Source organism: Tympanuchus pallidicinctus, unplaced genomic scaffold (genome assembly GCF_026119805.1).
Source record: "Tympanuchus pallidicinctus isolate F22 unplaced genomic scaffold, pur_lepc_1.0 scaffold83, whole genome shotgun sequence".
Taxonomy (NCBI): domain Eukaryota; kingdom Metazoa; phylum Chordata; class Aves; order Galliformes; family Phasianidae; genus Tympanuchus; species Tympanuchus pallidicinctus.
The window spans coordinates 80,028-95,469 of NW_026294806.1; the positions used below are offsets into that span (position 1 = coordinate 80,028).

The window sequence follows — 15,442 nt, forward strand, 5'->3', positions numbered from 1 at the left end:
TGAATCACTTCGTTTCAGGCGCTAATTAAGCAATGAGCCACAACGGCGCGGATTTATGGGGCCGTATTTCAGGCGGTGGCACCGCGTGAGCGTCCCTGCTGGGAGCCCGGGGCCACCCCGGTATTGGGGAGGGGGTTGGAAGGGGGGGGGGGTTGGTGGTAAAGGGGCACCCAGCACCCAAAGGTGCTGCTCTGAATCCCGGGGGGGGGGTGTGTGGGTCCCCCACCGTGCAGCCGTGGGATCGTTCTCAGTGTCACCGGATGGACGCCGCTCTCCGCCCCTTCCCCCTCCCCACCCCTCCCCCCCAATACCGGGATCCAGCTGTGCCCAGATGTGGCAGCGATCCCAGGAGCCAGCTGTGCGCAGGTGGAGTGGTGACGCCGGGATCCAGCTGTGCCCAGATGTGGAGGCGATCCCGGGACCCAGCTGTGTGCCTGGCGTCACGGCGACGCTGCGATCCAGCTGTGCCCAGATGTGGCAGCGACACCCCCCCCCCCCCAGGATCCAGCTGTGTGCAGCTGTGATGGCGGCGTTGGGATCCAGCTGTGCACAGCTGTAGCAGAGTCTCACTCCGTCCCACCCCCTCCGCCACTGTCCCTCTGTCTGTCCGTCTGTCCCTCCATCCCTCTGCCCATCCACCTCTCCGTGTTTGTGTCCCTCTGTCCCTCCATCCCTCAGTCCCTCTGTCCTCTGTCCCCATGACAGACCCCCGTCCCTCAGTTTCTCTGTCTCTATGTCCACCCGTCCCTCTGTCTTTCCATCCCTGATCCTTCAGGATGTCATCCTGTCTGCCCCTCTGCAAGTGTCCATCCCTTTGTCCCCATCCCATCTCCTTCCCCATCCCCATCCCCTTCCTCATCCCATCCCATCCTCATCCTCATCCCCATCCCATCCCCATCCCATCCCCTTCCTCATCCCATCCCATCCCCATCCTCATCCCCATCCCATCCCATCCCATCCCATCCCCATCCTCATCCCCATCCTCATCCCCATCCCATCCCATCCCATCCCATCCCATCCCATCCCATCCCATCCCATCCCATCCCATCCCATCCCATCCCCATCCCCATATCATCCCCATCCCATCCCATCCCATCCCATCCCATCCCATCCCATCCCATCCCCATCCCATCCCATCCCATCCCCATCTTCATCCCCATCCCATCCCATCCCATCCCATCCCTTCCCATCCCATCCCATCCCATCCCATCCCATCCCATCCCATCCCATCCCATCCCCATTCCCTCCCTCATTCCCTTCCCCACCCCTTCCCCATCCCCATCCCCATCCCATCCCATCCCATCCCATCCCATCCCATCCCATCCCATCCCATCCCATCCCATCCCATCCCATCCCATCCCATCCCCATTCCCTTCCTCATTCCCTTCCCCATCCCATCCCCATCCCACCCTGATCCCTCACTGGGACCCAGCAGGGATCACCACCACATTGACAACGACCCGGGGGTGACACCACCCCCCTCCCCCATCAACCCCCCACCCCATAAAGACCCCCCACGTGGGCTCAGCAGCCGTTGTCCCCGCGGTGCTTTGGAGCCGACGTTCATCCCAAGGTCAAAGCCATCGCAGTGACATTAAAGCGGCGGCGGCGGAGGGGGGAGGCTGGGGGGGGGGGGGGACCCTCGGGGGGGAGCGCAGACACTGAGCTTTAATTTAAGCCGTTAAGGTCAATGGTGGCTGATGGAGCCGGGGCTGAAATCAGGGAATAAAGGGGGAAATGGGGAAAACGGTAATTAAAAAATAAATGAGGAGAGAAAAAAACGGATGGGGGAGCGGCATAATAATAGGGGGGGTATAATAATGGGGGGGGGGGGGGGGGGGGGACAGCAATGGGGGTTGGTGGGAATCGGGTCAGGGGAGGGGGTGGGGATGGACCCCCCCCCCCCCCCCGTGACAGCTGGACGGACGGATGGATGGGCTCTTTCCAGCCCGGCTCCTCGCTATTGATTTTCCTTTAATGAAAGTTAATTATAACAATGATTTAATTAATAGCGGCGCACTCCGGCTTTATGGCTTCCCGCATTTGGGCGGCCCATAAATCCCCCCCCGACAGCACTGATGGACCCCCCCCCACACCCCCCCTCCCCCCCCACCGCTGTGGCCACATGGGAAGGTGCACACACGTGTGTGAATGCACACGTCTGTACACGGGTGCACACACACACATGCAAACGCATGCACACGCAAAGAGCTGCACGCAAACAAACGCACACGCATGCACAGAGAGGCGCACACACATGCAAACACGTGTGGACATGCACACATGTGCTAACATGGGCACGCGCGTACACACGTGTGCACACACATGCATACAGGCGTGAAGGTGCATGCAAGCACACGCACACATGTGCAAACACACATTTATGCATACAATTGCATGCAAACACACGCATACATGCTCACACGTGCACAAACACGTGTGTGCAGACCTGCATGCACATGCAAACACGCACGTATGGCATGCACACAGATGTACGTACACACTGACACATGAACACACGAAAGTGTGCACACGTGTGTGCATGAGCACAGACACACTCACACACTCACACTCACACTCACACTCACACTCACACTCACACTCACACTCACACTCACACTCACACTCACACTCACTGCATCCCCCCGCCCTCCCGGAACGCCGCTCGCTGTTCTCCGCTGAGCCGCCAGGGGGCGCTGCATCTCCGACCATTTGGCCCCGCCCCCATTTGGGCCACCCGACCATTTAGCCACGCCCCTTTCTGCCCCGCCTCCACGCTCACCCCTCCCTGCTCGTCCTCCAGCCCGGCAGGCGGCGCTGCTGGGCGGAAGGTGGCGCTCTGTGCGTAGGCCCCGCCTCCTTCCTTCCCGCTCTATGGTTTTTCCGGTGGCGCTTCCGGAAGCGCGTGCGCATTCGGAGCCCCGCGGTTTGCCCGCTGCCCGGTGCGCCAGGTGAGAAGGTCCGGGGCTGCGGGTGGGCCCGAGGCGCTGGGGGAGAATCGTGCTTTATCGTGAGTGAGGATGAGGGAGAGGGAACCCCCCCGTCCCGGGGTTGGAAACAGGGAGGGGGGAATCCCCCGGGGGGCTGCTTTGCGGTGAGGTCACCCCCACGTTGAGTTCTATGGGAACCTCGTCGCTATGAGGCTGGGGGTGATTCCCCCTCCCGGCGCCCACGTGCACCTCCCCCCGTTTTGGAGTGACCTTTTTCCCCTTTGCGGTGCGTGTTGGGCTCCCCCCCCCCCCCCCCCAATACGGTGCACTGAGAAGCTCTCCCTGGCGTTGGGGTGACCCTTCGTATTGCTTTGAGGGGAGCCCTTCGCACTGCACCTCAGGTTGAGCCCCTGTGCATCTTGGGGTCACCTCCCCCTCACTCTGCCATCATCCCCCTCACCCTAAGCTTTGGGAGCCCCCATCCCGTCCCTCTGAGCTCCCTCATGTCCCCTCCCCCTGCTCTGCCTTCACCCCATCCCTATGACCTCCAACCCAGGCCCTCATCAGATCCGTGCCCCCCGCTCTGCCCCCCACCCTCTGACCACCCCTTAGGTAGCACTCAGCTGGCCTTGTCCCCTGGATGGCAGGAATATGTCCCACCCATGTGGCTCAGCCCTCCTGGTGTTGCCTCGTCCCCCTGCCTGTCCCCAGGGCCACCTTCCCCCTCACTCTCCTGTGTCCATGTGTCTCTTCCAGCTGTGTCCCACACGTGTGTCCCTCTTCCCTCGCCATGTACGCCTGTACAAAGTTCGTCACTGTTCCTGCGCTGGTGAGTGGTGACAGCTGGTGACAAAGCATTGATGGGTGGCAAAGCTTCAACCCCAACATCCCATCCTGTCCCTCCGGTATGGGGCTGGACAGGAGTGACACGAAGTGGTGCTCTGGGTTCAGGTGGGAGAGAAATCTGGGGACACTTTTTGCATCTTTAAGGCCACAGACTGTGATTGGGGGTGGCTGGGGGGGCTGTGTTATGTCCCTCCCAGGAATGTGACAGCAGTCGTGCCTTGCAGGTGTGGAGGAGCCCGCGGGTGCTGTGCCAGCCTCTCTCTGCGTCCCTGCTCAGCATTCCCAGTGCACGGATGGAGCAGGTAACGTGGTGGGGGGACAAATAGGGATCAGGGGGATTCTGACTTGAGTGGACGTGGGGAAGGAGCTTCACCCCGTGTCCTGGTTGGGGTCCTCAGGAGGTTGCAAGGGCATCAGTGGACAGAAATTAAGGTGTGAGGGAGGTGTGTTGCAGCCGCCTCTCCCACTCCACCACTTGTCCCCACTGTCCCATCCCCCAGGTGCACCCAAGTGCCCGTAGGACCATTGTGACGAGTGTGGCCCGCAGGGACATCGACACCGCTGCCAAATTCATCGGTGCCGGTGCAGCCACTGTGGGGGTGGCCGGCTCTGGGGCCGGCATCGGCACCGTCTTTGGCAGCCTCATCATCGGCTATGCCAGGTGAGGAGGAGACGAGGGGAGGGCAGGGGAAGGCACAGCAGTTGTGTCCCACTGACCGTGTCCCCTTTCCCCCCAGGAACCCCTCGCTGAAGCAGCAGCTCTTCTCCTATGCCATCCTGGGCTTCGCCCTCTCTGAGGCCATGGGGCTCTTCTGCCTGATGGTGGCCTTCCTCATCCTGTTTGCCATGTGACGGAGCCATGGCAGTGACGCGGTGATGGTGACAGTGCCTGCAGCCCAGGCACAGCTGTGAATGTCCGGCGTGGGGTGGGACGAGCCCCACTCCTTACCCTCGCCCCCAACTGATTTGGGGAATAAATACGGTTGGATAATGGCTCTGTGTCCTCGTGCCTCCTTGGTGGCCCCAGGCTTTGTCACTTGGCTGGCCTGGGGAGAGCACAGCCCCACTGGGTGCTCTGGTGAGTGGCGGTGTCCCCAGACTTGTGCTGAATCCTCTTATCTCCAGGGCTCTCAGCTGTGTCTTCAAGAGGCCGGAGGCATCAGTGATCGTGCTGGGGACAGCCAGGAGCCCGCAGGGCATCGGTCCAGGTTGAGTCAGCTCCATGTTTGCCTCCCAGGGACATCCCCACGGTGACACTGAGCAGCACCTGGGGTCAGCACAACCTCTCACTGGGTTGGGGGAGTCACGGCCACGTCCCCAGTTCTCCTAGGGCTCTCCTGCACCTCCTCAACCCTTCCTGCAGCTCCCAGCGTGACCCAGTTCTTTGCGCTGTTCTGTCGCGACATCTCCGTGTCGCCGTTCCCGCAGCGGGCGGAAGAACGCCGCGAGGGGAAGGGCGTGGCCAAAAGCCCCGCCCATGTGTAAACCACGCCCATTTACAGCGAAGCTCCGCCTACCCAGTTCCGCCATTGGTGCCCGCGGCGGTGTCTCCTCCCCTCAGGTCTCGCGAGATCTCGGTGCGCAGGGCGGGCGGGGGTTTGGGGGGGGGGGGGCCGGGCCCGGCTGAGGGGAGGCGGGAGCCCGAGCGCGAGACGCAGCCAGCGCGAGGCCCCGGCAGCGGCGGCAGCGGCCCTCCCTGAGGTACGCGGCGGTTCCGGTGCTCGGTGAGGCCTCCCCGGTGACGCTGGGGCAGCCCCGGAGGGAACGAAGGGCGGTGGGGAGCGCCGGCCCCTCCCCCCACAACTCTCCCCGAGTTTTCCTCAGGCGGCCGCTCTGCCCCCCCTACCCCCACCCCACCCCTCTTCCCGCCTCTCCGCTGACTGACGGCGCGCAGCGGCCAATGGGCTGCGCGGTAGGCTCTGAATGACGGGCGTCTCGGCCAGTGGCGGCGTGGATGAGTGCTGCCAGTGGGGAACGCCCCTCCCTTTGTGGGCGGGGCTGCGGGAGGCTGAGAGGGGGCCCGGGCGGTGCCGGAGGGGGAGCCGGGAGGCCTCGGGGGGGGGGAACGGGATGGGGGAAAAAGGGGAGAGTGGGGGGAACTCAGGGACTCGGGGGGCTCGGAGGTTCAGGAGGACTTTGGAGTGGGGGCCTCTTGGGGGGGGTGGAGGCCGTGGGGGGATCTAGGAGTGGAGCGGGGTCTGGAGGAGCTGGAGAAGGGGGGTGGAGGTCTCTATATGGGGATATGGTGGGACAGTGAGGTGGGGGGGGGGCTTAGGGAGGTGGAAGGGTCCCGTGGGGGGCAGGAGAAGGGATTTGAGGGAGTTGTGAGGTTTGGGAGAGGCTCTGATGGGCAGAGCTGGGGAACCCCGAGGGGATGGGGGGTGTTGTGGGGTGGGGGGGTGACCTGTGAGCCCTCCCCGGAGTGCTGCAGGACTCGCAGCTCCCAGGCAGCGTCCAGAGGCCACAATGCAGCTGTGAGTGGCCCAAGGTTGGGGTGGGAGGTGGGGGGCTCTGTGCCAACCCCCACCCACCTCCAGGGCGATCCCCATAGCACAGAGGGAGATCTGCAAGCAGCAGAATGTGGGGAATTTGGTGTTTGCTTCCCCAGCGCTGACCCTGGTGGCTCATTCTCGCTGGGGGGCTCTGGGAGCACTGAAGCATTGCGGTGCCTCTGGGCAGCTCCAGTTTGTGAGCACGGCTTCAGAGTCGCTTTGTAGAATTGTCAGCGTGGGATCGTGCAGCTATAATGGAGAGCTGAAAAGATGGTGGGGGGCCTGGAGCGTCTCTCTGATGGGGAAAGGCTGATTGCTCTGAGGCTGTTCAGCCTGGGGGAAAGAAAGGGGCTGAACTGGTGGAAAGGAGCTCTGCAGAGAGGGACGTGGGGTCCTGGTGGCCGGCAGGATGACCACGATCCATTAGTGTGGTCTGGTGGCCAAAAAGGCCAATGGTTCCCTGGGGTCACTGCACAGAGCACGGCCAGCAGGGCAGGGAGGTGCTCCCCACTCTGCTCTGTGCTGGGGAGGCCCCATGGGGAGCACTGGGCCCAGTGCTGGGCTTCCCCGCTTCAGGACAAACTGGGAACTGCTGGGAGAGCCTCACAGAGCGTGCAGAGCTGTGGGGACGGACTGAGAGCCCCGGGGGCTGAGCACCTCAGGGGAGAGAAGGTGAGAGGGGATCGGCTCGGTGCTGATGAATATCTCCAACCCTTACAGTTCTGTCATGGCCTGGTTGAGGTGTGTGTTGTGCCAATAAGCTCCTCATCCTGCACAGCTCCAGCGCTCTGCGCTGCCCTCTCCTCTCTGCGTCCCACCGTTATCTTTGTGAAGTTATCCCTTCTCTCCCTGCTCAGGCCCCTTCCAACGACGACGTTCCAGCGTAACATGGAGGAGTCCAACACGAAGGCGTTGCTCTCACTTCAGCAGGCTGCCCGATTTGCTTTGCCTCGCTCTCTGAGTAGGGCCTTTTTTTTTCTTTTTGGCCAGCGGCGCTGAAGTCTGAAGGGATTGTCTGGTTCTTTGCAAACTGCTTTAAAAATAGTTGTCACTGAAATGCAGTCGTTTCTGGAGGGGAATTCGGCTGCAGTTCTGAAGCACGGGCTTTGTTGGATGGTTTTCTTGGATGGGGATTTTCTCGGTGGGGGCTAAGAATAACTTCACTGTTTAAAAGTGGAGGAGAAGTCTGTGGGAGGTGGATTCGACAGCCAGATCTCTGAAAATGAGTAGGTGAACGTCCTCGCTCCTTGTTCTGTGGAGTGAGAGATTGCATTTGCCTTCTGTGACGCGAGTGCAGGGATTGGTGTCAACCAAGCTTCGTCTCTTTGCGGGCTGGAGAGTGCTGGAGTGCTTGCTTGCCTTCGGTGTTAGAACAAGCAACCCCAAAAGCTGCGGGGTCGGCTGATGGGGAGCACGTCAGCAATGGAAATCAGAGAACTGTGGGACGGTTGGGTTGGAAGGGTCCTGAAAGATCACAGAACCCCAGGACGGTTGGGTTGGAAGGGCCTTAAGCCCCCCCTCCGTCCCACCCTTTGCCCTGGGCTGCTCCCACCCCCATCAGCCGCCCAGGTTCCCATCCCTGTGAACCTGCAGGGATGTGTGGGGCACCCACACTTCTGGGCAGCACTGCTGAGAATTGCAAATCTCAGTCAGATTTCCCCCTCCTGGAGCTCTGCTTCTTAGCAGCACCTTCCATTTCTGCCCCTCTCCCAGCCTGCAAGCCCTAAAGTGGGACAATGCGCAGCCCCCAGCGGAGCTCACTGCAGTGAGAACTTTTACATCTCCTTAATTGTGTGCCAATCCTTTGCTTGTACCTAATTGCAGAATGCTAAACACTTCCTCTGCCTTTTGGCACTTGCCTGTCAACCAGCTAAAAATGATTCTGTCCACCTTCCTCAGCGCTCAGCCCAGCTCCACGCCCAGTTATTTTAATCTTCCCCTGTAAATCAATCCCTCCAGCTGCTAAACTCCGTTTTCCTGAATGCCTTCCAGTTTGCCAGAATCCCTCTGGTGGCTCTGAGCTGGACGTGGTTCCCTGCAGCGCTGAGGCTCTGCTCTGCCTCCCAGGTTATGAAGAAGGGAAAGCATTGCAAAAGCTTTTAAATGAGTCGAAAGCTTCCAATTGCATTTCGAGTTTCGCTCCAACGTAACTTTCCCCCACGCTGAGGGGTATTACTGGCATTAATTTGTACTAATTCTTACTCTGCTCGTATTTCGGCTCTCTCGAGGTTCCTGGTTTTCCAGCATTTGTGCGTTTGGTGCTCTGATTTTTTTTATTTTCTTTTTCCCTCGATGTGATTTCTGGAGCTGCTGGGTGAAAACGAACCTCCTGCAGAGCCGTGCTGAGCGCTGCAGTTGGGCACACAGCTTGCTGTGCCTGTGATGCCCTTCTTCTGCAATTCCTTGGGGCTGTGGTGAGCCTGGATGAGCTGCAGCCCGTGTGGCACAGCAGCGTGTAGAGGAGCAGCGTAGAGACAGGAATAATGGGACCCGGCTGCAAGGCTGTGACTTCTCATCAGTGCCTTTATTCAGAGCCCCTGGGATCTCAGCTGTGGGAGCGGGGCTGTAGGAAGGTCTGTGCGTGCTGTGGGGCAGGCAATAGGTTTCCTTCCCCTCTTCTGAAAGGGGGAAGTTTGGGTGCTGGGCTGGCAGCAGGGAGGAGAGCGGTGCCTCGTGCCCAGCAGGGCTCGCTGAGCTCCGTCAGCACAGCGCAGGGTGGTGGCTGAGAGCTGCAGGAGCCCTTTGGGGTGTGCGTAGCTCTGGGGACAGCAGGGCATGGCCACACGGCCACCCAGCATGCGTGGGGCAGGGCTGGTGGTGCACAGTGTTGTACAGAATGCGTGACCAGAGGATCTCTCTGGTTGGATATCGTTTTGGATTCGTTTTCTTTGGTTTTATTTACTGGGCTCCATCAGCAGAGGGGTGGCAGCAGGGGCACGGAGGTGATGGTCCCCCTCTGCTCTGCTCTCGTGAGGCCCCATCTGCAGCACTGTGTCCAGGGCTGGAGCCCCCAGGACAGGAAAGGCAGGGAGCTGATGGAGAGGGTCCAGAGGAACTGCAGAGATGAGCAGAGGACTGGAGCAGCTCCCCTATGAAGCCAGGCTGAGGGAGCTGGGCTCGTTCAGCATGGAGAAGCTGGGGGTGAGCTGAGTGCAGCCTGCAGTGCCTGAAGGGAGCCTACAGATAAGAGAGGAGGCAGCTCTGTGCAAGGGGAGATGGCAGCAGGACGAGGGGAAATGAAGCTGAAGGAGGGCAGATGGAGATTGGAAGCTGTGTGCTGTGAGAGCAGTGAGGGGCTGAACAGCTGCCCAGAGAGGCTGCGATGCCCCGTCCATCCCTGGAGGTGTTGGAGGCTGCATGGGGCCCTGGGCAGCCTGAAATGTGGAGGTTGGTGGCCCTGTGTGCGGCAGGGGGTTGAGATTCGTGATCCTTCTGAGCTCACCACAGGTTCCCATCCGCCACACAGTGCTGCAGCAGCCTCTGCCACATCTCATCATTGCTGACAGACCCCCGGCTCGTGTCCCTTGGGAGTCCCCAGCACAGGGGTGCCCACACTGCGCCCGCAGCCCCTGGGTTCCTGGCCGTGCCCTGCGGTGATGCTCTTTGCTCAGCCGCATTCTCCCTCGTGTTTTTCTTCTGTTTGGCTGCAATTAGCTTTGGCTGCTGGGAGCCTGCCTTAATTGTTTCTCTGAAGCTCAGCTTTGTAGTCTTCCAGGAGGTTTCTTGCTGTTCTTTCCACCCTTTGCCACACCTGGTTGGACACGCGTGAGCGCACCCAGCCATCCGGCAGCCCCTGCGTAGCACGCGCTGCGCCGCGCCGCGTGCCAAAGCTTGACATTTGTTTTTAAAACATGATTAATTCAGTGCCTTAAACAACTCCGACGCGGTGCGGTTTCACCAGGGCTAAACCCAGCTTTCGTGCTGGCTAATTACTGAGCGGAACAACTTTCTTGGATTGCACCTCTCCTCTCCAAGCCCTGCACGCTCGGCTGGGAGGCCCGGCCTGCTGTGGTGAGCTCTCCTGTCTCCGTGCAGGAGCAGGGACTGCTGTCCCGCACGGGGACCAAGGCAGAGCTGAGCTCCAGGATGCCAGCACGGCCATTTGTTGCCCTTCCCAACAGCTCAGCTCGCAGGGATTGCCAGCAGAGCTGGCCCTGCAGCGGTCTGGAACGCTGCTGTGCCGTCCCACCCTCGTGCAGGAGATGCAGTGCCAGCTGCTTGGCCAGCAAACAAAGCGCTGGGCCGTGCTGCGCCATGCAGGGATCTCTCCCTGCACGCTCAGCCTCGTCTCTGAGCTCTCTTTGTGAGGCACAGCCACGAGCAGCCCCTGCAGGAGAAGCTCCACGAAGGTGTTTTCCCCCCTTTCTCAAACTGCTTTGCTGTGAAATGCTCGCTGTGCTTTTGGTTCCGAAGAGCAAAGCTGCAAAGTTCTCCGCTTCCCTGCTGCTGGGGACGGGCTGCCGTGCTCTCAGTGCTGCTGCTCGCCCAGTGCTTATGCAGCTTTCTCATTTTTGTCCTATTATTTTTTTCCCCTTATAGAGCTGTTTGCAGCCCTCGCTCCGAATACCATTGTTGCTATTAAAAATAACATTAAAAAAAAACCCCCAAAGGCAGCCTTTCACAAACCAGCGTATGAAGGACTTGGCTGGAGGTGGATTTGGCAGCGCTGGGGAATAAAGCAGGGTGTATTTATACCTGAGTGACTGCGCTGAGCTGCGTTCTACCCTTTAACTGCTTCCAACGTGAGTAAAGCAGGCTTAGAGCAGAACACGGCGCTGCGTTTGCTGCCAAATGCTTTCGTTGGTGCTGAGTGTGCAGAAGGACCCAGCCTTCGTGGTGCAAAGCAGGTGCTGCTGGTCGTGGCCCTGGTCGAAGGTGCTGGAAATCCATGGGGGTTTTTTGGAAGCGAGGGGCTGCTGCTGGCCGAGCAGCCGTGGGTTGCCGTTGCATTGCAGCTGTAACAACACGTGGAGTTTGCTTCCCCCCGCGTTGCTCTCGTTGCAGTGGAGCTTTGGGGGGGATGGAGGGGGGGTTGGCCGTTCTCCTGCCATCCCCATGGCAGCAGGGTCCCCCTCTTTGTGTGTGTGGTGGTGGAACAGGGCTGGGTGAGGAGCGGAGGGGGGGGGTGATGGCGACGGGGGTCAGCTGTTGGGGCAGCGAAATGTGAGAGCAGCCACGGCGAGCGCCTGCGGTGCAGATTTACTGCCTGCAAATGGGGCCGAGGAGGCCGGCCTGCAAGCTTGGCTGGATTGGAAGGAGTTTATAGGAGAGCGTTGCTCATCACCTGCGCTGTGCTCACGCTGAGCGAAGCCGACGAGCCGTGGTTGTGGTTATGGACGTCACCCTGAGCGCAGGCGGCGCCTCGACCGGCAGATGTGCTGTGATGGAGCTGCTGAGAGAGGCCCCCACCGCCTTCCTCTGGATGCTTTTCAGCTATCTGCCCTCTGCTGCCTTGCCTTTGCTTTTGGGAAGCTCCGTGCCCTCGTCTGAGCAGCGTTTCGGTCGCTGGATCCATCGGCTGCGTGAGGTTTTGAATGGATGCGTGCTGTGTGTAGGAAACGGTTGCTTCGTTCACGGCTGAAAGGCAAATCGCTCCAAAGGTGGAAAGCAGCTCCGGTCAAACAATCACGTGTTGAATTTGCAGCCGTGCCTTTGATTTGGAGGATTTCTTACTCCCCTCTGATTTTAGGCCTCGCGTATCAAGTAATGATTCCACAAAGCGTTGCGCCTCCCAATGCTGAGTCAATACAAACGCCCGCCTGCGGCGTAAATAACAACAGGTGGGACAAAGTATTTCTCCTTTATGACAGCCCCCAAACAGAGCTCTGTGCTGAGCCCCCCGTCCTGCTGGTGCTGCTCCCATGGCTTTCATTCCTGGGCAGCGCTTCATCCGCAGGCACTGCTTCCATCAGAGCCTCGCAGCACCACGCAGCCCTGACTGGGATCTGCAGTGGAGCTGCTCACACACCATTGCCAGAACACAGCCGAGTTTCACTCGGGCTCTTCGGTCCCATTTTTGGGAGCTTTTTATTTTGTTTTCTCACTTCCATTGAAACATGGGCTCCTACGGACTGAATAATCTCAGGAAATGGGTTGCAATTTTAGGTCGCTTTGGCATTTCCTCGATAAAGCGGCGCGTTCCGCAGGGCCTGTCGCAGCTCTGCAGTCTTTATCTCTGCTCAGGGAGAAGCAGCGGCTCTCTGAGGTTTTTCTCCCTTTCTTCAACTTGAGTTATTTCTCTCTCCTGTAGCAGATCTGCAGCACGCTGTGAAGTCGCACACACACACAAACCCAAAGTATCGCTGCTAATGAAGGAGCGTGGGGAGACCCGGGGCTGCCGGCTGCTTTTTGGAGATGCTTTTTGAATCACACAGAATCACAGAATTGTAGGGGTTGGAAGGGACCTCCAGAGATCATCGAGTCCAACCCCCTGCCAAAGCAGGTTCCCTACAGCAGGTCGCACAGGTCGGCATCCAGGCAGGTCTTGAACATCTCCAGAGCAGGAGACTCCACCACCTCCCTGGGCAACCTGTTCCAGTGAACAGTGGGACCCATAGAGACACATTGGGACCCATAGAGACACGTTGGGACCCATAGAGACACGTTGGGACCCATAGAGACACATTGGGACCCATAGAGACACGTTGGGACCCATAGAGACACACTGAGACCCATTGGGACCCATAGACTCCACCACCTCCCTGCAGCCTGTTCCAGTGCTCCTCACCTCACTGTACAGAAGTTCTTGTGCACATTGGTGCAGAACTTCCTATGCTGCAGTTTCCAGCCGTTTCCCCTTGTCCTGTCTCCACTCACCACTGAAAACAGTCTGGCCTCGCCATTCTGCCCCCCACACCTCAGATATTTACAGACCTGGATCAGCTCCCCTCTCAGTCTCCTTTTCTCAAGGCTGAACAGACCCAGATCACTCAGCCTTTCCCCATAGCAGAGATGCTCCAGGCCCTTCACCATCTTCGTGGCCCTCCGCTGGACTCTTTCCAAGAGATCCTTGTCTTTTTTGTACTGGGGTGCCCAGAACTGGACACAGTGCTCCAGATGAGGCCTCACCAGGGCAGAGTAGAGGGAGAGGATCACCTCCTTCGAGCTCCGTTTGCTGCAGACCTGAGTGCAGTGCCCATAGAAATCCCACCCGGAGATCTGCTGTGAGCGTCTTTTCCTGCAGGCTGCGGTTGGTGGTGGCACAAAGGAGGGAAGCAGAGGTTGTGGGGAGGTTTGTGCTGTGGTGCTCAGTGCTGGGCGCAGCTCTGCTCTCACCTGCTGTCCTTCTGGGTTCACGCTCAGGTTGTTTTGTTCCCTGTGTCTGCGCTTAGCAGAGGAGCGGCGTCTGCCCACATCTCAGAGTGGCGGAGCTGGGAGTTCAGTTGGTTTGACCTCCGGCTCAGGGGCTTCTGTGCGGCTCCCCCTAAGCTGGAGAGGTCCTGCAGCAGCGATGAACCACGATTTGAGCCCTGCTGCTGCTTGAGGAGCTGCTCTGTGCTCCCACCAAATCGTATCCTGGTGCCAAGGAGCCGCGCTCTGCCCGCTGCTGGAGTCCTTCAGCCCTTCTCTTAGCAGAAACTGGAAGGGGAAGCACAATTCTGCCTTGTGAGTAATTGGATTATGGTTTAGAAATGATCTTTCTCCATCTTCTTGCCTGGGGAAGTTGCTGACTTGCTGGTTTGTGTTGGATTTTGTCTCATATTCATCAAAGGCTTCCAGACCCTTTGGACAGATGCCTTTTTGTGTTAGGAATCCGATACTTGGCACTTCACTAGAGAAACCTTGCTCGTGTTAAAGCCTGTTGTGCCAAGCAAGGGCTGCTCTGGCAGTGTTTGGTGAGGGAAGGCATTGCAAGAGAAGCCACTGTTTGTTTCCCAGCAATCTGCTCGTGAAAGGAGGAGCAGGAGGATGCACAGAGGACGAGGCCAACTCTGCTCAGTTGGTGCACAGCAACGGGACAAGGGGTGATGGGCACTAAATAAAACCCAGGCAGGACTTTGCTGTCAGGTGCCTGGAGAGGTTGGGGGGGGAGGAGAGGGGGGTCCCCAAACCCACCTGCGTGCTTCCCTCACCCTTCAGCTGCGTGTGACCCCCAGCTTCCTTCCCTTCGTGCTGTGATGTGCGGGCAGCCCTGCAGCGTGGCTGGGAGCTGATGTGAGACCTCCATCGCACCTCTCCCCCATCAGAGGCCAGGCCAGATCTGATCTGGAGGTTGGCCACGGCGAGGAGGACGGTGCTCATCCAGGCTCTGCTGACGGCTCTTATCCTGCCAGCCCCTGGCGTGGAAGCAGGGTTGAGGAACGGCGCTTTTTGTTATGGTAACAGTAAACTTGTGACTGTTTACAAGTTATAAACAGTGAGTTGTGTGGCTGGGAGGACTGGTGGAAGCTGTGCTGGGGAAAGCATTCTGGCTGCCCGGGGCTCTAAACCGAGGGGTTTGTTGATCTTACTCTAAGGGAAAGCTTTTCTAGTCCCAGCCGGGTGCCTTTGGCTGCCGCGCTGCTGCCCCGGGGCTCTGGTAATCCTGTGCTGACGGTGCCTCCCTGTCCCATCTCCTGCGTGTCTGGAGGAGGACAGCAGCTCTTGGTGGCGGCTGCTGCTTGCTGTGAGATGTGAGCCTTTTCCCAAAGCCTGTGGGCATGCTCTCGTCCCTCGCTGTGCTGCTCCCCGTGCTGCTGCCTGCTTCGTGGTGCCCGCTAGGAAGGGACGTCCTGCTAACGACAGCCGCTGCTCACAGCGCTGCTGCAGCTCCAGGGCTGCTGGGTGGCTCTTGCAGGCAGGGAGCAAGGATGCGTTTGGTGCTGTGTGGATCCCACAGCTCGCCAGCAGGCCTGTGCTTGAGGATTGTCCCGTGGCCGTGGCTCCCAGCATCTTTCTCCAAGCTGTGCTGTTCCGAGCATCTTTTCCTGCAGGCTGCGGTTGGTGGTGGCACCAAGGAGGGAAGCAGAGGTTGTGGGGAGGCTCAGAGCCGTGCAGTCAGGAGGGACCCCCTTGGACTTTTGCTTTTACTCCGAGCCGTAGGTGAACTCGTGTCGACTTGTTAAATACGGCGCGTCCATGGGAGATTTACCTCGTGCTGGTTCCTTGCCAATATTCCAGTTTATACAGTTGGGTTTACTTTATCAAGCTTATAAAGCATCAGGGTGCTGCGCCTCTGAAGCGGATTTTACAGCG

At 59.3% G+C, this 15,442-nt stretch overlaps 2 protein-coding genes across 3 annotated transcripts in view; both read left to right on the forward strand.

The window, feature by feature from the left end:
- The first annotated feature begins 2,859 nt into the window (after nucleotides 1–2,859).
- Nucleotides 2,860–4,769, forward strand: ATP5MC2 (ATP synthase membrane subunit c locus 2). The gene is made up of 5 exons (XM_052669801.1): nucleotides 2,860–2,951; nucleotides 3,687–3,759; nucleotides 4,001–4,078; nucleotides 4,277–4,437; nucleotides 4,514–4,769. The coding sequence occupies exons 1-5, from the start codon at nucleotides 2,875–2,877 to the stop codon at nucleotides 4,626–4,628; spliced, it is 504 nt and encodes a 167-aa protein (XP_052525761.1). The 5' UTR covers nucleotides 2,860–2,874; the 3' UTR covers nucleotides 4,629–4,769.
- A 607-nt stretch (nucleotides 4,770–5,376) lies between these two features.
- LOC128074189 (cyclic AMP-dependent transcription factor ATF-7) overlaps nucleotides 5,377–15,442 on the forward strand; it is a 55,732-nt gene continuing 45,666 nt past the window's right edge. For both annotated transcript variants that reach the window (XR_008203016.1, XM_052669799.1), the window contains exon 1: nucleotides 5,377–5,477. The gene's annotated coding sequence lies outside the window, so the exon portion shown is untranslated. The remainder of the gene's footprint in view (nucleotides 5,478–15,442) is intronic.